This window comes from Pithys albifrons, chromosome 3 (genome assembly GCF_047495875.1).
Source record: "Pithys albifrons albifrons isolate INPA30051 chromosome 3, PitAlb_v1, whole genome shotgun sequence".
Classification (NCBI taxonomy): domain Eukaryota; kingdom Metazoa; phylum Chordata; class Aves; order Passeriformes; family Thamnophilidae; genus Pithys; species Pithys albifrons.
This window is the reverse complement of record NC_092460.1, coordinates 93028356-93051200: the sequence shown is the minus strand read 5'-3', so window position 1 is coordinate 93051200 and position 22845 is coordinate 93028356. Positions and strand designations below refer to the sequence as shown.

The 22845-nt window shown below is 35.8% G+C and overlaps 1 protein-coding gene across 1 annotated transcript in view; it reads left to right on the top strand.

Moving 5' to 3' along the window:
- SEMA3E (semaphorin 3E) overlaps positions 1-22845 on the top strand; it is a 136979-nt gene that overhangs the window by 72935 nt on the left and 41199 nt on the right. The window contains exons 3-4 of the mRNA XM_071550105.1: positions 4826-4885; positions 9573-9692. Coding sequence (XP_071406206.1) covers positions 4826-4885; positions 9573-9692 — 180 coding nt within the window. The remainder of the gene's footprint in view (positions 1-4825; positions 4886-9572; positions 9693-22845) is intronic.

The window sequence follows — 22845 nt, the reverse complement described above, 5'->3', positions numbered from 1 at the left end:
TGTTTATATATATATCTACCAAAATTTTGAAAACATATTTTATCCCAGCCCCTTTTCATATTCACTAAAGAAAGAATACCTAAAAATGTGAAAAAAATTTCATGAAAGAAAGCTACTACTGTCACTCTTCCATTGATGGGTAAATCCAGACATTCAGGTTGAGCTCTCAGCTGTGGTACAGACCTTCCATGTCATCTTGGCGAAGGACAGACTCACTTCTGTCTTTGTCGAATTATGTTTCTTTTGATTACTTTGCTTTTTGTTTACTCTTCATCTCTCTCCTTCATTTAATACATGAAAGATATATTATTTTCTTTATTAGAGTATTTAACATATATTACTATAAGTTTTTGAAAGTTGCTTAGGCACCTTGGTTTCTACATGAGGAATGCCCTGACACTAACAGTAGCAAGAATGAGGGAGACTGTGAAATATGGATATCGTTTTTTATAGTCGTATAAGCACTTACGTAAAGCCAAAGCTTTGTAGGCACGCTTCATGTAACCTTTGCTTTCTCTAAGAACTCATTCCCTTTGGCACCACCTTTGGAATGAGGCCTTACACATATTTGGGATTTGATCCACGTCTTTAAGGCTTGTAGTGATCTAGCAGACTGATAGAGAACTTTCTCCGGTGTCTGCTGCCAAATTTGTTTTTAAAAGCATTTAATTTCATTGTAATTGGTGCCAAAGAGATCTTTGTTGAACAGCAAAATTGAACTAGTGCCAGTAGCTCATCACCATTGGTCTAACAGCTCCTAGGGTAGGGGGACCTTTGTTCCTACTTTTCATCTCTTTTTTGGAGTAAAAATAAACTTCTCTTCCTATTTGCCTACAGATTCCGTACAGTTAGTCTTTCTTCCTAGATTCTACTTCAAGGGCCTCATGAAAATATGGCTCTGAAAAGAAACCTTTTTACTTTGGTTAATGGGCTTATGGAGGCAGATTTCAATGTGCTGTTTCTCATCTACTATGATACAGCTCCAAATTAGGACTTATATAATAAACTATAGGGCCCTCACCACAGATCCTCCCTCTTGTGAGGATCTATTTCCACTCCAGAGCTGGCTGAACACAAGTCTGCAAGTGAAGGGCTTGCTCATATCTTATTTGAATACCACGTAGCAATGTGCATAAATGCAAACTGAAATAAGAAGCCCACAATTAATGGTGAGTTTGATTATCCCTTGGAATTATCTCCCAAGAGGAAAGGTGCGTATGTATTTGTTGATAAATACATATAATATCCAGTCATCACCAGATATTTTTACAGAATTCATGCTTTGGCAAAACACAAGTTATCTGTTAATTAAGCACTATTTATTGACTTAAATCAGGGACAGGATGGTTGAATTACTTAATTGCTCTGTTATGTACTAGAGTTCAGACTAGATCACACAATAGTCTATTTTGGCCTGAAGTGCTATAAAGCTCATATAATTCTTTAAGTTTTCATTGGAGATGTCATCCTGTTTTTTAAGGCTGGTGGCTGAATAGAGAAGCTGTTTGGAGACACTAATTAGTGTTCCAGCTCCAATTAAAATTTCCCCCATAGCTGTACTGCCTTATAACTCCATTTTTTTCCCATGAGGAATATATTTAAAAGTAACTTTTCCTGTATTTTAAATAGAGTGCTAAATTATATCATTCAGGTTTTAAGGATGATAACACCATGGTGCAAAATGAGAAAACCTCACTAAACAAGCAAGTTAAAAATTTAATTAACAGCAACCTGAAGGGATGAAAAATTTTTAAAAGTTATGCCCAAGCCAATAGTTATGTCAAGCCTGCAGCCCAGTGAAATGTATAGTAGTGATGCTATTCCAGTCTAAATACTCAGGGAGATTCGCAAAATTAGTTATTGATAACTTGCCAAGAGCTGAAATCCTGGCAGAATATCAATTCAAAATTAAAGTTGGTAGTTGTCATAACTCCAAAACATAAACATCAGACAAAGTGATACATAGCAAGTTAAAGGCTACCATTGCAGCTGATTAATATCTGGATTTTCATGCAGTTCATTCTATGCTATGCTAATTTGAAATTTGGTCTGATAGCAAAATCTGACATGCAGAGATTTTTTTAGTCTCAATTCTGAAATAATCTTGAAGAGATTGAAATCTTAATATTTATGTTCAGGCTCATAAGAGTTGTGAATCTTCAAAAATAATTTCTGGATAGTAAAGTTTCTGCAGGAGAAAAATTATCTATTACTAAAGTCATAATTAAGACTCATGTACTTCAGGCAATTAAAATGCACTTGCCTTAGAAGTAGATATGACACTGCTTCACAACCTCTGATTCTGCCCTTCTGCTCTTCTTTTTTAAGACCCTACCTGGAGTACTGTGTTCCACAGTGCAAGAAAGATGTGAACCTACTAGAGCAGGTCCAGAGGAGGGCCAAAAAAATAGTTGGAGATCTGGAACATCTCTCCTATGAAGACAGGCTGAGAGAATTTGGGTTATTCAGCCTGAAGTAGAGAAAGCTCTAGGGAGACCTTATGCTGGCCTTTCAATTTGTAAAGGGAGCTTATAAGAAAGAGACTTTTGTCAGGTCCTATAATGATAGGACAAGAGACAAATGTTTTAAAGTGAAAGAGTGTAGATTTAGGTTCAATATAAGGAAGAAATTAGTAACCATTAGAGTGATGAGACACTGGAACAGGTTGCCTACATAAGTTTTGAATGCCCCATCCCTGAAAATGTTTGAGGTGAGGCTGAATGGGGCTTTGAGCAACATGATCTAGTGGAAGATACCCCTGGTTATAGCAGGTAGTTACACTAGTTGTCTTTAAGGTGTGCCTTCCAACTCAAGGCATTCTACAACTATAATTTATTCTTTTACTCTCTGCCAAGGACCAAACTCATGTTGCTTGTACTGAAGCAGCTTTGCAACATTCCAGAAAGATCAGGAGCACTGCTTGCCACTTTGGCTTTTTCCTCTTAATTCTGTGTATGCATTTAATTTGGTGTGTCTTAAGTGAAACATATACATACAAAGTATTTTCAATTGCACTGGGACTAAGTCTCCAAATACAAAAATAATCACCTATACACAATGTGTTTAATAACAAGTTACAGAGTCAACTGTTTAATTGCCTCTGTGGTTTCTCTGTTTCTAGCAGCCACCTACACCTGATATGGGCAAAAGCCCCCATTTTAGCCTGCTAATTAGAACGTCTGGGAAGTGAAAGCTGTGACTTTCACACTTTAAAGTCAGGAGATCCTAGAGATCTTCTAACTTCTAGGTTTTTGAGTTAAGGACAAGCTATTGTCTATTCAGCTCCTGACCAGTGGGTAAAGTAAATGGCTGTGAACCCTGAGTTTTTCCTCTTTTTTGAATGAACTGAGAATGGTCAGGCCAGGGTGACTGGATGAGGGACCTCATGGGAGTCCAGCAGAGTTTGGGTACCTCCCCAGACTACAGAACAGCAATACAGTGACTAGATGAGAGTTACTTCTGGTCATGCATAGATGACTATAAGACCATCTGACTGAAATAAAAATGTTTTGATTAACTTTAGATTCCTTGCAGGATTTAGGTGGTATGAGATCTAAGCACAGATAGGCTGCTGGAGCTGGAAATAATACCATATAGCTGATCTTTTGTTTTCAAGCCTTAGGCATCTAGGATTTATGATTTATCCCCACTCATCTTGCAATTGACTTTTTTATAATTTATCCACAGATTTTCTCAGATTAAATTATTTCAAGAAACCAAGGATAATTCAAATAAAAAAAATAAAAGAATAAATAAAAAGGAAAAAAAAAGTTTAGCAAAAGAACTTGATTTTAAAATGTTTTCCAGACAGAAAAAAAAAGTGATTGGATTATTGACAAAGTTGCCTTAAAAATGACATCAGTTTTTTGATATTTACTTGGTTTTAGCCAAGCCTGATATCACTGACGTGCACATGTTTTTGTTTTCTCTTTAAGTGTTCTAAGAAATTAAGTAACCATTCCAGTCTGCTCAGTCATTGTTTAATACTGTTTTCATCCAAATAAATCATGCATTTTGGAATGAAACATAGATTTTATACAGTAGGTAGCTGAAAAAAATCTCACTTGTGTAATTTGGTTTCACTTCTAGTTAATTGTGAAGAGTTAATGCTACTCCCATAAGGTTAATTGCTGACCGTCATTAACTTCACTGTAAACATTTCCTTTCCTAAGTGTCATTGAAAGTAAGAAATCCATGGTTCAAAATTCATATCTGATGTTGAAAATTACTGAAAATTTAGCTGAATTTATACTGAATTTATATTAAAGTTCTGTACATTAACTTCCTTTAAATTCTGTTGACCTGGTATTAAGTTTCCTGAGCCACTCTAATCAAAACAGTTATGTTTCAACAATGGAAAGACTGAAGGTCTCTTCTTAATGGGGAAGTCAAGGCTCTGGGGGAACTCATCACAGTATTCCAGTACTTCAGTATTTCAACAGCATCTCAAAGAGGACAGAGGGTCTCTTTTCACAAGGATCCATGTGGAGAAGACAAGGGGCAGTGAGTACAAGTTGCCCCAGCAGATAATAGAGAACCTTTTTAAAGAGAGACAAATGAATCACTGAAATAATGTGCCACAGGAACATGAGAGAGTTTCTGTCACTGGAGGGTTTAAAGATGTGTAGGACAATGTCCAATAAGCTCATCTAGGCTCCCTTTCTCACTAAAGGCTGGACCAGGTGATCTTTTCAGGTCACTTCCAACCTGGGATGTTCTATGATTTTATACTTCTGTTCTGTAAATCTTTCCCATGAAGAATGTGACGAGCGGGATTTACATGATGAGATTGCCAACTGAGTGATTTCCTTTTTTTTCTTGTCAGATCCATTGGCCCAGTACACCTCTGCAGGCAGAAGAATGCATAATTAAGGGAAGAGATGCTGTAAGTACCATTTATTACAAATAAAATATACTTTAATTATACCAGTGGCTGGTGCAAAACAAGGACTCAGGCATCCCTAACTTCAGAGAGATTAAAGCACAGATATAATTCTAAGTGTTGCAGGTTAAAAATATGTAACTACTGTGAACAAACTAAATGTATTAGTTTAATTGCTCTTCAAACTAGCTTATAAACAGACAATGAACACTTTTGATCATCTAAACTTTCTTCTAATTCTTTTTCTGATGCTCTCAAAGAAGGTACCTCAATAATTCTCCTTTTCCATTTCTATTTCCTTTTCTTTTCGTACGCATAGGTTACCTTCACCATTTTCATATTCCAGTTAATGTTCAAAATTCACATTCTCTAGAATGCTTTCAGAAAAGTAATTAAATTATTAGTAATTATAAAAACTCTATATTTTGCCTTATAGTTTTCATAGTATATTAATAAAAATATTCTGTTTGAATGAACCTCAGAACTGTTCTGTCCTTGTGATACAGTGCCTTGACTGTAATTAGTTCATGGGAAAAGGCCTGAAAGCTCACTGACATACAGCAGCTGATAACATTGGCAGCACAGGATGAAAGTTCTTCTGGAGGGGAGCTCTCTTTAATTTCACAGAGCACCAAGCTCATTATCTGCACCTCATAAACACACAGCACGTACGACACCTAATAAATCCCACAGCTGAGAGAGCTCACACTGTACCAAAGGATTTGAAAATGATGATGGTTTTACAGCAACAGGAATGTAGGACATGGAATGGCACATACAAGCTTTTCCCACAAACATAGTAAACAGCAGCCTTGATGATAACCACAACATATTCCCAGTAAGATCAGGAAGCTGTAAAGATTTCTGCTGCAAAAAAAAAGCATGAGAACTGTCCACATTAAGGGAATCAGTGAACAAGACTGGAAAATAGTAGTAGTAGTAGTAGTAGTAGTAATAATAATAATAACAATAAGAATAATAAAAGCAATAATAATTAATAATAATAGCAACAAAAACAATAATAATAATAGTAACCCAACTCTTTACACTTACCTGACCTAGAACTGATTCTTAAATGTTCATTGGATTTTTATTGGATACTTTTATACTCCTGATAATTTTATGTGGCTTTGGCTGAAACTGGTGGTTTTCTATGTTATGCAAACCTTACAGCCATATTAAATTAACCTGAAACCATAATTGTTTGAGCTTCATTTAACACCACTTCTCAGCACAGGCTGTTATTAGATAAAGCTCTGTCATCTTTTCTTCCCCTTTACATGATGAGATAATATTCTCTTGGTTAAGTAAATGCAGAAATAGGTACTGTTGTTTAAATACAAAGACATTTCCCTCAGACTCATGAGTTTCTCTAAAACTCAAAATCTTTTGTAATCCAGTTTATTATAAGTCTTCAAATTTACATTATAGTGAATGTGATCATTTAAAAAGCTGCATATGTTTCCCACATCTCTCTGCACTGTGCGAGATAGGTGTAACTATTACTTTTATAGAAAACCATAGAACTTTTAAATGAGTCCAGAAGTGGGGTCACTAAGAAAAATATGTTAAAATTTTAAAAGCTGGAAATGTTGTAATGCCAAACAATATTCTGATCCTCACATGAAACTTAATTATGTATGGACTATGTGAATGAGTACGTCTAATTCATATCATGGAAACCTTAGTAATTTTCCATCAGCATGCTCAGTCTTGAGAAAGGTAAATTGTTCAACCTGAAAGGATTCTAAATCAGAATCAAAAACTTTCCTGCTAATTCTCTTCTTTCATTTATGCTTTGTAATACTAAACCAATCTTAATAGCATAATGTCTTTGAATCAACACTTTGCCAGTTCTGAATGCTATTTTTCACACTATAAACTGTCAGAAAAATGTTACTTATCAGTGCTATTTCAAGCTTATTTTGCTTATTTCCTTGCTATTTTTTTATTTGCCTTTGCAAAAGATCTGTTACTCAAAGCATAACTAACATTGAGCAGAACTGATAATGTAATAAGCTTCTCAGCATTGAAGTACTTCATGCATACTCTGCTACCTCTTTCTAAATAACAGAACAGACCACTTTTACAAACTTTTACAGCCTTTAAAAGTTACCAGTTGAGATTGTAGCAGTAAAACTGCAAGTATTGTAGTAATAAACACAGCTTCAGAGCTTGTAACAGACTTAATAGGACTGTTAAAAAATCTTTGTCTTAACAACACATGCATAATCTTCACATCTGGCCATGCTTTTTTGATTTGTGTGAAGCCACGGAAAAAATCCTTCACCTGTCATCCAGTGTGCCAGGAATCACACCTGTTAGCCTGCAGTGTAAGAGATTTCCAGTCTTTCAAATACTTTATCAGAATTGGAAGTCATTCAGAAATAGAAATCAGATTCTGTAGAGATGACTAACTCATCCACACAGAGAAGTTTCAGATGAATAAAATTCCACAGATCTATTAATATTTCTATGAAGCATCCTAAAGAGAACCCTACCATTTCATTAATTAATATGGTAGAAAGAACTATTTTAATGTCCCCTTCGATGATGCATCTCTTCCTTGTTGTGTGGACAGTATATTATTGTAGGGTCAGCAGCAATGCCCAGTTGCCTGACACTTCCCAGAACAGAATCTTTTGTCATCTGTTTATAAATGACCAGCTTTAGGCATTTGGAGTTACTTTTTTTTCTATATTTCGTATCTTCCTCATCCTTTTTTTTTTTCAGAATTTTTGAGGCATTTCTATAAAGGCATATGAGAGAAAATATGTGTAGGTTTTGCCTATTTAAAAAAAAAATCCTAAATCCTTAAATTGATTTTGGCACAATGATCAAGAGCTGCAGGCATATGGGGATAAAAAAGGAAACCATGGAAGAAAGAACAGACCACCACTGAGAATGAACAGAGGGAATAAGTCAGGAAGGTTATACTTGCAGAAGAGGAAGAATGGGGAACAGCATCAGTGCTCAGTAAAGGATCTATTTAAAAACTAAATGGCATGACAAAATTCCTATGGAATACAATTTTTCTACCACCCCTAAGCAAAGATTTGTGAAACAAACATATAAAGGGGGCACCTCCGTTTTTGAGTACTGATCCACGTATAGAGGTTCACATCGTACTGATTTCAACCCATTCTTCTCTCAATTTGTCTGACATTTTTATTTATTGACTTTTTTTACAAAAGACCAAATCAATTATGAATCAAGAAAGTCTCAAAATAAGATATTGCTAGTTTGATTTGTCCTTTGTATATACATGTTCAATTATACAAGTTACTTGCCTGTGTTAGTTACACACTTCTTTCAATTAGCATGATTTAGCTTCAGGGTGAGTGGTTAAGGAAAGCCATGTAGCAAATTAGATTTTTTTTTCCTTATTTATTTGCTGCAGCAGTTTGAAGGCTTGCATTGAATGACATAAGGATTTGAGGAAAGAAGAATGATAGTTTCTTAATTTTGAACCCAATGTGCATTTGCAGACATTGAATTCTGCCCAGGAACTCAACTGCATACTCATCCTCTCAGACATCAAGTTCTTGCAGCTGGTTAATAAGACCCGGGATTGTTCTCATACAAATATAGCAATCTGAAAACTAGAGTAGTCATCAGTGCAGAACAGCAAATTTTCAAAAAGGAAATTCCTCCACTCTGTATTACACATTCATTTTAGAATTGTATAATTGCCTTTTGGAGATGTCTGGCATTTTTCACTGAAGAAGACAAGGAGAATAACATAAATTACATCTGTGAACTCCAGAGCAGCTAAAGTTATCTAAGATTAATTCCATCATAATCTTAAACTTTACATGACTGTCTCAAAACGCAGGGTCTGAGTTGCAGAAATGTTGAGCAATGAATGGAAATTAACAGGAATTTTGCTCCAAACCTAGAAACCATTGCAAAATATAAAATACTCTGTAAAATCAAGTCCCAGGGGTCCCAAAAATCAATGGACACTTTTATCTCACTGTCTCCCTTTCTAGTTTAGTACAGAAAGAAGAATGACTCCACATCTCAAAAGGATGTTTGAACACGTTTTAATTGTAATATTTATGGAGCTGCAAATACACTAATGAGTTGCCCTGCAGGAAATGAATATTTCTTCTTCAAAGGAGAGTTTAAACAGTGGAAAAAGGCAAAGTATAAGGCTATTCAATATAAAAAAATTAACAATTAATTATGCAATTAATTATTGGTGCAGTGGTCTTATGAAAAAAAAAAACCTAAGAAAAAAGTGTTATTTTGCTAGAGATAAAGTTTATTTAACTTGAGAGAGAAGTCATTTTCTGACTATTCACTGATCTGACTCTAATGTCTAGTGTATCTAATAATACCTAGTAAAGCAAATATTTAGGTTTGCAGAATATCTCTGAGATTAAAGCAGCACAAAACTGTGTTTTCTAACTTAACTCCTGACTAGTTAAGCATCTAATTTAAATTATGATAAATCAGTGCTCTAAACTTGCTTTTTTTCCTGTAAAAATGTCCATCTATGAAACTGGTGGCAGAGAGCTACTGGCATGAAGTGAAACAGAATAAAAAGATTCAATATGAGAACATCATATTAGGACTTAAGATATTAAAAAATATTATAAACAAATATTTTCCTATCTTTTTGTTTTTGTTTTGTTGGTTTTGTGGGTTTTTTTTGTTTGTTTGTTTGTTTTTTAATGCAAACTAGGATGAATGTGCAAATTACGTCCGTGTCCTTCACCGGTACAACAGAACACATCTTCTGGCTTGTGGAACAGGAGCTTTTGATCCACTCTGTACATTTATAAGAGCTGGACATCCATCAGAGGTAAGAAATTAGGTTTACAGTTGTCACTTTTTTGGTCTGGATTCCAGCAAAGGCTCTATGGTTAAAAATAAGTATTTAAATTCAATTGCTAACAGTTTTCATGCAAACTTTACAATAGATATTTTCACTGATGAAATGTAGTGCTGGTCCTGCTTCCTTGCATCCTTGTTTCATTGTACTCCCATTCCCAGTCTAAAATACATACAGAGTTTAGGAATATACTTCAAATTTCTGATTGAGTCAAAAACTTGTAGAAGGTCTGAACTTCTGCGACTGAGATGGAATTTGTGGACAGGTTATAAATTACATTGCTAGGTCTGGACCTTGGATCTCCAGACAGTGAAAATTGGACACCCAAAGTTATCCCTTGTCATATACGTAATCATGCTGAAGAAATAATTCATTCAATTATAAGGTAAAACAACTGGTAAGGAAGCAGACTCTTATCTGAGCTGCCCTGTAGTCAGAATAGGATTTCACAGGGTTTCTAGGGGCACATGTGATGACCACTTTAGGAATCTAACCAGGGATTCTTGGAAATGCACTTTGTGAGGTGGGACTTAATAGATGGAGATGATCTGTAGCCCAAAAGTAAGACTGCTTTAAACAGACAAGTGTTGGGAAGAGTTGCTAGCAGGTCAATGGTCTTGCTTTGTCTCCTGGTAAAGCTGAACACTTGTCATGGAGCTGATGCCAAACCACCATCGAAGACATTCTTGTTTTGCCCTATGGCCAGGATCTCAAATAAATATTAATCACAGATAGATAGTTTTTTAAAGTGTACTCATATAAATCCACTAAGGTATATACTTCAGTAAAATACTGTTGAATAATCTTTTGTGAGTAAAGATGCATGCTTCTGACAAAACAAACTAGAACATAACCAGAAATAAGCTCCAAGGATCCAATCCATGCTGTGCACTTCCAACTGCTGTCAAAATGAGAAGCATCTCAGAAGTTGAAGACTTCAGCACAGCAGTTAGATTTGGATTTTTATGAATTGCTGAAACACACTGTCTTCTGAAATTAAGGAAGGAACTAAATAATAAGCAATGTTAAAATAAGGCAACTTTGCCTGTCTTCTTTGCTCCTCTCATGAACCTCCTGTCAGGCTTCCTGGTACACTTTGAAGGAAGTAATGACTGTATATTTAGGAACACTATTTTAGAAAGTGTAAACAACAGACTAATAAAAATAGAAACCACCAAACAGAAAATGGGAAACAAGACATATATAAGAATGTGTGGCCCATGATCAGCCCCTTATCTATCACTGTCTTTCCTTCCCTTATTTTTGTTTGTTATTCTCCCTTGTCAAACTGATGTTCTAAAATTTTACCAACACTGAAATCATGGGAAAAAGACCTTTTTTTTTACTTTTTTTTTCTTTTTTTTTTTTTTTTTTTGTGTAGACCAACAGGAAATGTATTTGCTACACTAGTAAGTAGCTGTAAGAGTTTCCATTATCTGAAAAACTGACTATCAGGATTAAAAAAGGTGCCATTTGTATGGTAGGTTAAAAATAACACACGGTATGTGGTCGAGTGGGCAAATTGTGAATGTGCTTTCTTTGATAAGGACATCGTGCAATGCAGGAAGTGAAAGGAGAAGATCCTTCTTCAGAAAACTGCATTTCAGTCTCTTCTGATCTCCCTGATCAGAGTATCTTCATCCAACAACTTCAGATTTGCTGTTCTCTATTTGTTCCACCACTCCTCTCTGGCCATTTTCTCACTATCTGACTGTCATGGAAAGGACAGTAACAAATGCAAGTCTCAAAAATATAACTGCACTAAACTATTCCATTTCTAAACAAGGCAAAACCACCTTTATTTAAAAACTAGTAAAACATTTAAATTGAAGGGTAAACAGTTCAATGAAGATCATAATAATAGTGCTTTACTATGACAGTGGTGAGGCACCGAAACAGGTTTCCCAGAGAAGTTATGCCCCATCCCTGGAAGTGTTCAAGGCAAGGTTGGATGAAGCTCTGAGCAACCTGGCCTAGTGAAAGGTGTCCCTTCCCATGACAAAGTGTTTGGAACTAGATGATCTTTAAGGTCCCTTCCAACCCAAATCATTCTATGATTCTATAATATGCAGCTGGCTGACAGGAACAATTTTTTAGATATTGCTTACATTTTTATTAAATAAATTGAATTTCAGGAAAAGTGACATTTATCTTTGATCTGCAAACTAAATTGCTTCCAAACAGAATCTCTTTAAGTAGCACTAGGTGTTTTTGAGGCTTACATACATTAGAACAATTATGCTTTTCAGACATGTTGAGGTGTGGGACATAAAAAAAGGGGAAGCCCTTATGACAGACTTCTGTGTATCCACATACCCAGCTAACCCAGCATATGAAGCTAGATTCACACTTCCATATGCAACTATGAATTGACATTATCAACATAGGGAAATACTTGTTCTGTGGTCAGGGAACTAGACTATAAGTTTCAGTTGCTTTTCCTGAGCTGATGGCAAAAAGAGGATGTGACTGTCTCAGTAAATACTGCAGAGTTCTTAAGTTACAAATTGTGCATAAATACAAATTAGAGATTATTTTAGAGAGGCATTTAAGCACATGACATAATAGCAGGACTGTATTTTCTGCAACATTTACCGATCATCCAATTTACTGAGAAGGCCAAAGAGAAGTAATCTGTTGGAAATAACTGTCCAATTAAGGCTTTTGACCTTAGTGATCACTAGTCCCATGTTGAAGAAATATTTATTTTTTTGCTGGCTTGCAACTGAAGTTTACATAAAGTCATCCATTTCTGGAGAGCCATTTGGTAAGAAAATGAAGCATTGCTGGTTTTACTTTGAACAGTGAAAATACTCTAAAGCCATGGTCAGTATCGTACTCTATGGCATTCTGATCCTGTAAGGTTTTGTGAGGTGCAATGCAGTTTATGAAAAGGAGCATTCAGCCTCCTATATAAAGTCTTACATTCTTATGCAACCACAAATTCATATTTTCATATCAAAACTAGGTTTGAGCTGTGTCTTGCAGAACACTGAGGTCTTGTCAACAAATCATGAATTCAAAAGGAGATTTTTGTCTCCAAAAGTAGCCAGAATTTGATTGCCCCATTGACAGATCGTTACTCCTTGGAACTGACTGAAAAACAGAACGTCTAATGTTCTCAAAAAACTGTGGTAAAAGTGTCCATTCCCCAACCAGTCTCTGTAGAAAACATTAATCTTATGAAGTAGTGATTGACATGTGCTTTGAAATCTCTCCCGTGCACTTTGTGCTATGATACATTACATGGGTTCAAATGCTGCTTTCGTGCTTTTCATGGTTTGTAGAAATTTAATGATACTATGTATTTTGTCCTAATATGTAAATCACAGAAAACAACAAGAAATAAATACTGGTTTTATTGAATTCTACATCAAACTTCACAGAATATGCTGAGTTGGAAGGGATCCACAAGGATCATCAATCCAACCCTTATCCCTGCACAGGGCCATCTCCAAGAGTCACACCATGTACCCCAGAGTACCATCCCGAAACTTCTTGAGCTCTGTCAGGCTTCGTGCTGTGACCATGTTCCTGAGGAGCCTGTTCCAGTGCCCAACCACTCTCTGGGTGAAGAACCTTTTTCTAATATCCAACCTAAATCTTCACTGACACAACTTCAGGCCATTCCCTCAAGTCCTGTCACTGGTCACCACAGAGAAGAAATCAGTGCCTGCCCCTACTCTTCCCCTCATGAGGATGTTGTAACTGCAATGAGGTCTCCCCTCAGTCTTCTCCAGGCTGAAAAGACCAAGTACCCTCAGCTGCTCAGCATTCAGCTTCGGCTCAAGGCCTTTCACCATCCTTGTTGCCCTCCTTTGGACACTCATCTTTCTTATATTATGGTGACCAAAACTGCCACAATAACCTTGTGTTGTACCATGACAGTATAACCAAATATATTTTTCTAAATCAGATTACTTATAAGTTCTGTGATACACTATATATCCATTTGAGAGATTAAATATATAATGGTTTACTGCAGTTATTCCATTGCAATATTGGTTTAATTGACTTAGCTTTGGAGTTTCAGGCTGTTCACTTTTGTAAAGCTGTCAGTTATTATCTTTCTGAAAATATGCAAGTATAGTCACTGACAGAAGCTTTTTATCTTTTTTCTCTGTTTCTATTGAATTTGATTCTGATGAATATTCCTTTCCCAAATTGAAATATTTCAGCAAAATGCCCAATGTTTTTCTGCCATTTAGAAAAAAATTATGAATTAGAACTGCTGACTTTGCAGACAGAACAACTATTAATGTTTCCAAAAGACATATTACAAAATCTTGTCCAAGAAAATATAAGCAAGTTAAATGCCAGCCAGTGAGTTCATTATCTCTGACTTCATGAAATGTTTTCAAATGTCAAAAATCCATGCAGGTCAGAAAAGGCTGGGTTCCTCCATTTTCTGTTTGTTTATCATCCAGAAATAAAGGGGAGTTCATTAAAATAAACATTATTTTTTTCCTGGAGTAGGCAAAAGTCAGAGACCCTGCACCCCAAATTTCTCACGAGGAATTGCATATGCATCCTTCCCATGTGTTCTGTGAGAAAAACTCTGAGATAAATATTCATACCAAATATAGAAGATGAAGAAAAGTGCAGAAAAAGAAATCCTACTTTTCTTCTATTCTCACTAAATTGACATTTGTACCTCCTGTTGCCTTTGATGCCAACAAGGCAGGGTGGGGCAGAGGAGCAGAGGAAGCATCTGCATTCAATCTCTTCCTTTTGCATTTATATAAATTTCTTAGTTTTGGCAGCATATGATGAATGCTGAAAAAAGTGTTTTCTGTCTCAGTCTATGTTTCTCCACATCTAGCTGCTAGTAAACCTGTACTGCATTAATGTTCTACATAGCTCAAAAGACTCTAGGTGAATTTTGATGAACCTTAGATAAATCAAATGATCTATCTGCAGTCAGGCAATGATTTTATCTCTATGAGTTATGTATTCAGCAGAGCAACAGGTTATGGGGATGCTCCAGAGGCCTTCCAATGTTCTAAGTTGCCTTATTTACTACCTCACAAAAGGGATGGTCCCGTGGTGTAATGGAGAGCACTCCGGACTCCGAATCCCAAGGACCTGAGTTCAAGTGTCAATAGGGGACTGTACCCTGGCAGTTCAATGACTCCCTGCCATCCAGTCCCATCAGATCTTGGTTGCTAAGGAGGGTCAGCCCCAGTTAGTACCGGGTGCTGTGACAGTCCCGAGGACTTCACTGTCACTGTCCAAGCTTGCTAAGCTGTGGCAGATGGACCTTAGGACTTAAACAGTGGAGCCAGTTCTGTGAATGCTGTGCCTCACCTAAAAAATCCCCTGCGCAGGCTGGAAGGGCAGACACACGTGGGGAGAGCCCTTCCCAAATCTTCGTTCGCAGAGTTTGGCCATACTAACTCACAAATCCCCTTTAACAACTCCACGTGAGAGTTTCACCACACACAGCTAAAGAAATTACTCTGCATCCATAGGACTTGTAAAAATAGGTGGAAATTCCAAAAGAAAAAATATAGAAAAAATATTTAAACTTTTTGAAAACTATATGAGAAGAAGACAGAGCTCATTCCTGGATAGGAAGGTATCTCTGCATGACAAAACCTGTTGACAGAATTAAATTTATGGGAAAAAAACTATACATGAAGAATTTTTCTTCCAGAAAACACTGTAAATTTTTATTATGTACATGGAACTGGCAGAGTGCCATTTTCAGTGCCATTTAACTCAGTAAACTGGCTACAGATGTATTACTCCACTTCAGAAGGCTTAGGGACTAAGTCTGCCTTTCCACAAAACTCACTGGTGGTTTCTGGGAGGCTCCCCTAGATGTTTTTATTCTGATGTATTCTTTATTATGCTATTTCCTCTTCAATTAGTCAACTGAGATTCTGGTTCTCAGGGAAGACCAGCTCTAAATTCTAAGCCTTAGGCCCTGTTAGAAAGGATTTGTCTTTAGTGAGCTGCAAGTGTATTTATTTGCTTTGGGAACAGTTCAGTCAAGTCAGAATATTTCTTTCTAATCTGTGTTGCCCTTAATATTTTTTCGAGTGTGAAGAAAAGCACTTCTTTTTCTACATATTCTGTAATGCAATGCAAAGTCAGGATAAGCTTCAACTGTACAGTAAGCTTTCCATTTGCCTCTCTTCACCAACCAAGTGTAGGCAACACAAGTTCCTCAGCTCTCGCTTTAACAAACTGTAGTGAATTCAAGTTAAGAAAGAATATGCCAGTCATATCGCAGTTTAATTTTTACATGACACAATTCTTCTGATCTTGACCAGCATTTGGTAATGCCATCATTCTTCCAGCTTTGTTCAGAAAAAAATTGTAGACATATTTATATATATATTATTTTAGGATATTGTTTCTGACATATCAAAACAAGCAATGATCTGTCAAGTTACTCCCTCTCCATGCTTATTCCTATTACCTCATCTTTGCTCTGTGTTTACAGAGGATTAGAGAGGAGGAACATCTGGTTTCACTGACCAAATAGAAGTGGGTGTTGGTCAGTCCTTCATTAGAGAGACTATGTGACAAATCCTTTCCCTGAGAATATTTGCTTAGAGACACAGAGTCCCTCTGCATGAGTGAAAAGCCACTGGTTAGAATCCCATCCACTAAATATATATGAATTTTTTTCAAGTAAGCAATACACTGTCATGAAATCTTTACCAGAGGGGTTCATTTACATCACCTGGTCTGAATACCCACACCGCAGACTGTCAAATTTCACCAAAACATTCAAAAGCCCCAAATTTCATTTAGATTAAAGCATTTCAGGTTCTGGAAGTTGAATATACATACATTTCAATAGATTAAAATGGTACCAAACTCATAATAGGCAAGAAATAGGTGAAGATTACATCTAAGATCACAACAAACAACAAAGGTGCTGCGTGGCAAAAGGGAAAAAGGGGAAGCTGAAGATGCACATCAATCCCAATCTGAAAAAGTATTTCCTGCTGAATTCATGGCTTAACTATGAATTAGAAAATTAGTTAGAAAATTAATTAGAAAATTAACAAGTTCTAGCTAAACAACATGTGAAAGGGATTTTCTGCACCAGTTCAAATAACAACCCAACCTCTGCATCTGAAAAACTTTAAAACAGACAAACAAACAAAACAAAGCAAAACAAAACAAGAAAAAACAAAACAAAAAAAAATCTGCTTTGAAGCAGGGTAAAAGATTTCCTTCTGAACCAATGCATATGGCTATGTGAGAAATTCATGAGTTTTGACTATAAATATTTCCGTAATGAACAACTGTATAAGTGAAGGTCAGTAAGGATAATGAAGAAAGGACTGTTTTGTTCTTCCCAGTCACATATTGTATGGATAATTTTCTCCAGGTATTGAATTAAAACATTTTCAGAAAAAATATGTATAGTCATTTCAAAGAATCCAACTAATGGTGACACCACTATTTTCCTGTCGCAAATATTAGCTGTTCTAATGTTTAATTACTTTCAGTATTAGGAAATAGCCACTTATTCCAGGTTAAATTTTTCTAACTTCAGCTTCCTGTCATTAACATTGATATGCCTTTGATAGTAAAAGTTCAAAAGTCTCCCACTATCTTTTCCACATCTTTTCCACGTCTAAGTACCTACGCACAAAGATCAAGCCACCTCTTCACTTTTTTTTTGATAAGCTGAATAAATATAGCTCCTTAAACCTCCCATCACAAGGATTCCTCAATCTTATTTGTGTCCTTCCTGTGAACTCTCTGCAGTATTTTCACATCTTCTGGAAGTACAGACATTAGAACCACACATGCTATTTGATGGTGTGTCACTTCCCTACCTCTGCTTGAGATTCCTCTTTCATGGACTCAAGTGCCAAGTTCTTGGCACAGCATGACAATGAGAAATCTCTTTTTAGCATTTTGTACTTGACCTAAAGTTCTTCTTTGGAGCACAAAGTTCTCCCAGTTTACATGCTTAGTTGAACCACCTACTTATCAGTCCCATACAATAAGGTAAATTAAGAGATTCCTCATGATGTCTGTCGCTGTCAGCTGTAACAAGGCACCTGGGATGTCCAAGATCCTAAAGGAGGTACCTCAGTCTAATACATGAAAGTGATCTGAACAAGAATCTGAACTTCCATCTTCTAGGGTGTTCTGATGTACTTCAGATAAAAACCGTTCCCTATTCCAAGATATAAAGCTTTGCGTAGCATTGTATTAAAATCTACTTAGTAAGTTTCTGATCTGTAAATCAGTATTCAAAGCATTATATAACCTGTGCTCTCATTAACCTCTTCATTATTTATGTCTCCTCAGTTTTTTATGAACTTTACTAGGAAAGGAATCATATGATTGTTTAAATCACTGATTAAAAAATCATCTTTCTAGTAAAAACAAAATTTAGGGAAACCTTCAGTAAGGAAGGATTCATCGATACCTCATAACAACTGTACTTCCATATGTGTCAACAGTTTGTGTTTCTTAACAATTCTACAATGCAAATTGTTTCATCAAATAGCTATGAACTAAGTGAAATGCCCTAGAGAAAGTCAAGTATTCTGAATCAGCCCAGTTCTTATCAGTCATTATTACGTCTTTGTGGTAGTTTTGGCTTTAGTTGCATCTTAACCTAACACACAGTCTTGTAACAGGCAACAGGTTTGTTTGATAGTACTCTCCATCCATAAAATGAGGTGAATGACATTCATTAGTTTTGAATATTGTCTAAATATGGCCATGCATGAAGTGTAAGTTCAATTTGGAAGATTGGTAGGGAATGTGAATTGATCAACCGTACAAAATTAATTTTCCATCATATTAGACCAGCCTTTTGCCAGATTAAACACAGATGGTCTTGGGATAATGAATCCATACAGAAGAATAATACTATTATCCCAAACAAAAAGAAATCCTCCACCTGTGTGGTAATTTGATGGGGGTAAATGAAATATTCCAGCTCTCATTATAATGATTTTTAGATTCTACCCCGTTTATTTATGAAAGTAATTTTCCAAGTGACAGTGCCTGGTGAAATCTATATCATTGTTTGAAGAGTGGAGGTACTGGTCAATAAGGTGTTAGTCATTATAATTAAAACCAGAAAAAAAAAAAGAGCAATGACAGTGTTTAGTTAATATTTTTGCAGGTTCGTAGGGTGCATTCTTAATATTGTATAATCCTTCTATGGTTTATGATTGACAATTTTTCTTATTTGACTGATATCTATATAGAAAAATTAGTTTTGATTAAAAAGTGAGCTCAAAAGAAGTATTACTTGCAGTTCATCTGTGTCTTCAGGAGACAATGTACCCACTCCTCTGCTCTTTATTCCAGAACAGACAACTTAGGCATTCCTTGTTGAAGTTCTGCAAAGGGGCTGTTAGCTGCCTAAGGCTCCACATCAGAGACAGACAGAACTTCTCCAGAGTATCTGAGCCCTTCTGACATCCACTCTCAGTTAAATGTAGCTGTTGTCTTTTCCATGCCCCCAAAAAATTGCATCTCTTCCTCCTTCCGTCACCAAAGCCTGAACTGAAGCTCAAACCTTATTGCTGAATGCTTCTTTTTTCTTTTTTTCTTTTTCTTTTTTTTATTTTTTTTTGTGACCTTTCTCTCTGGCTGTTATTTCAGCAATGATTGGATTAGCTCTTTAGAGAGGACTTTATTTGATATTTGTTCTTATGTAACCCTTGGAATCTCAACACAAGTTTAGCCTGCCAAAATCATGGAAAAAGAAAAGTCTTAGTGATGCTCTGTGTAAAAACTGTAGTTCCCCACAGTAATCTCTTCACTTCTGTATAGAATTTTTGTGTAATCTTTAACTTCTCTTTCCCTTGATCATAAGACTATATCACCAGCTATTTATGCATTTTACTTGTAGGCAGTCTTTACGTGGTCCCTGGAACATTCATGCATATTAACTATCACATTAATGCAATATAATTTCTAATTGTTCTATTCCTTCCCATATGATCCTAAGGAGTTTATGAGTCCAGTATAACATCATGCAAAGGTGTCTCTTCTAAAACTCTGACCAATTCAATCACTTTTGCTGAAACATTCTGAACTGTTGAGGGTAAATGCCTGTGATTTCCGTGTGCAATGTGGTTAGCTCGCTCTTTATTCTTGCCAGAATTTTTCACATTCGTTAAATCATGAAAATATATTATTTGTGTCATTTTAGGCCAGATATTTTGACACAAGTCACAAATTGCTAATCCTTTTCCAAACTCAGACAGCAGTCTGACATAGCTCCAGATCTTAAACAGGTTTTCAGATTGGAGCCCAATGTGTCTTAGTCATTTAACTGTGGAATAAAATGCATAGACTTGAAAAATGCATCTGAATTTTTAGGGAGGATTTAATGTCTGTAATATTTTATGCATTCTCATCCCATAGGATGATTGATCTTTCAGCATGTCACTAGATAGTAAAGAGGATTGAAAACAGATCCTCAGAAGAAATATTACCTCCCAAATAATCTTCATAATGTCAAATAGAAGAGACCTGACTACATCAGATAGGTTTTGAGGATTCTATTCCTAATATTGTATCCCCATTTGGCTTTGCAAATAAAAAACTGAGTGATTGCTGAAGGTATAATTTTCAAAGTTAGTAATCCTCTGACAACAAGCAGAATTTTTTTTCCAGTGCTTAGATCCGTTTGAAAATTAATGTTTGGATTATTTAAAGAAGTTACTATGTGAAAATTTCTTTCCCTGTGGGAGCATCCTTGTCTTGCTCAAGTATATACCTGCATGACTGTTTTATGTTGACTTAAATAGGACAATGTGTTGTCACAGAAACTTACTAGTATTATTATAAGTGTTTGGAGCATAGGTTCCTTTATATAAAGTCTATTTTATTGATTAATTTTCCACTGGGTTAAGATTTTTAATTTTTTTTAAATGACTTAGTTGTCTTTGTACACCTAGTAATGTTTGGGACTATTTATATCAAATACTGCTAATACATGCTTTTCCTTGCACAAAAATTTAATCTTAAATACAAAAGGCTAAGTTGTATGAGACACCTTTTCAGGCTTGACTCAGTAAGTTATTTTTTGCTGTAATGCAAGGCCATAATATTTTGCTGTACATTTCTTTTGCCACGTGCCTTCTTGATGAGGCAAGTGTACAGATTAAAGCAGGTCATGGAGTTGAAAGTTCATTTTGCAGACTTAGATTTGAATTATATTTCCTGCTGATTTACAGACATGTTCTGTGATTTTTCAGATTTTTTTTTTATCGGAAAGTCAGGGTTCATCCTTCCTGAAAGAAGCCTCTGCACGGTGTATTTTGTGTGTCTTTCTATGTTGAAATAAAAACTTAAGGGTAAGTAAGTATACAAGAAAGAAGAATAGAAGTGAAAAAACCTGGTTTGAGAACATACGGAACAAAAGAATATTTGTAAAAAGGTGTCACATGAATTTATACTAAAAAACACTACGTAAAATAGAAATCAAGATGAAGTTTATTCTGTACATTGCACATCACTGTCCATTGTGGTCAAAAAATTTCTCTGAATTCACTCAATATTCAATTTCTCACATGAGAAAAAAATCCAGTTACACCACTGAAATGCTTTAAAATCTTATATTTGATTAATTTTTAAATAAGTTTTTGATTTCCTCCCATTACGCTGTGTGACTGAACATGGATGTGCAAAGTGACACTTTAAAGATGCAGAGTTAAGGTTAATCCAGACGTATAATTTATTTGAATAAATGAGAAAGTACATATGGCCAACAAATGTATTCTTTGTTTAGAAGCAGCACAACTGACACGTTAAATATTTTTAAATTTTATTTTCTGCAAAATCAGGTCTATTACTATATTGGAGATTTCATAAATTACATTAATTTCCATGATTTTAAAGACTATTGTTTAAGCTGCAGCTGTGTCTCCCTGTGCACCTAGATAGTGAAGGTTTCAAATCACAGTTTTTCATGTGCTTTGTCACTTGGGTTTTAAGATAATATTGGGGGGAAAAAAGAAGCATACATGCAACCAAGACCAGTATTCTCTATTTTGGGACAAGTGTCTTGGTGTCATTCACATAAAGGGAAAGGACAAAATGGCAAGAGACTTCAGTGTAAGTGAGAGGATGTAACCCTGCAAGTGAAAATTAACCTCACAGGTCTTGCACAGGGGTTTGAGGAAAACTTCTGAACATGTTGTCCACAGAGTAGGAATGTGCACATCCTTACAGAGTTTTGCCTCCCACACCCTCTCCATTTGCAGCTCTCTCTCTTGCTCTGGGCTTCAGTCTCCTCCTCTGATGACCCTTGGTGAAAGCCCACTTTTACCAGGGCACTCAGTAAGCCAGTCCATTGGGATGACCTTTCCCTGTGGAGTCAGCATCTCCCATTGTGTCTCATCTATTCCCAATAGTCTTCTGCCTCAAACATCCCGGTGATAAAATCTGGTGAATCTTTGATGTTTACACTCCCTTTTTTGATGGTTTAAGAATTACTTTAATATAAAAGAGTGCATCATATGACACTAGCACCAAATGGCTTTATTAGGAATTTTAGAGGAGCATTTCTCAAAGCTTTGAACAAAGCAATGCATCTCTGTTTTACACTTTCCCATTCATTCACTTTGCATATGAACCTTCTTATTCCTAGTTCTTTTCAAAAAAGTATAAATTACATGGCCCTCAGAAACTGAATGCAACAAACAGCTCTTGCATGTAGTATCATTCTTACTCTAGGGCTGAAGAACTCTGAAACAGTTAAAGCTAGGAATAAATTTTGTCCAGTGCCATGAAGCAATAGTGAATAGTATAGCCAATGTTTATAACTATATTCACAAAAATCTGCACAGTCTCTCCCCACAGTATTCTAAACATGATTTACTATCCAGCAATGTAAGTAACATAAACTTTCTACAAAAAAAAAAAAAAAAGGAAAAAACCAAATCAAAACATACCACACACTGGAAAAAAAAATAAAACAACTTAGAAGCAGTACCAACCACAAAAATGCACAAATCTCCAGGAGAGCAGGGTGCTGGTACTGTTGTAGCACATGCATACAGAGCTAAGGATGCAATTAAAGGTTATGAAATTATTTCAATCTCTAAAAAAAATGCCAGCATGATATAGTTTATTTTTATTACCTGGAAAATAATAAAAATTAAAGTTAAAAAAC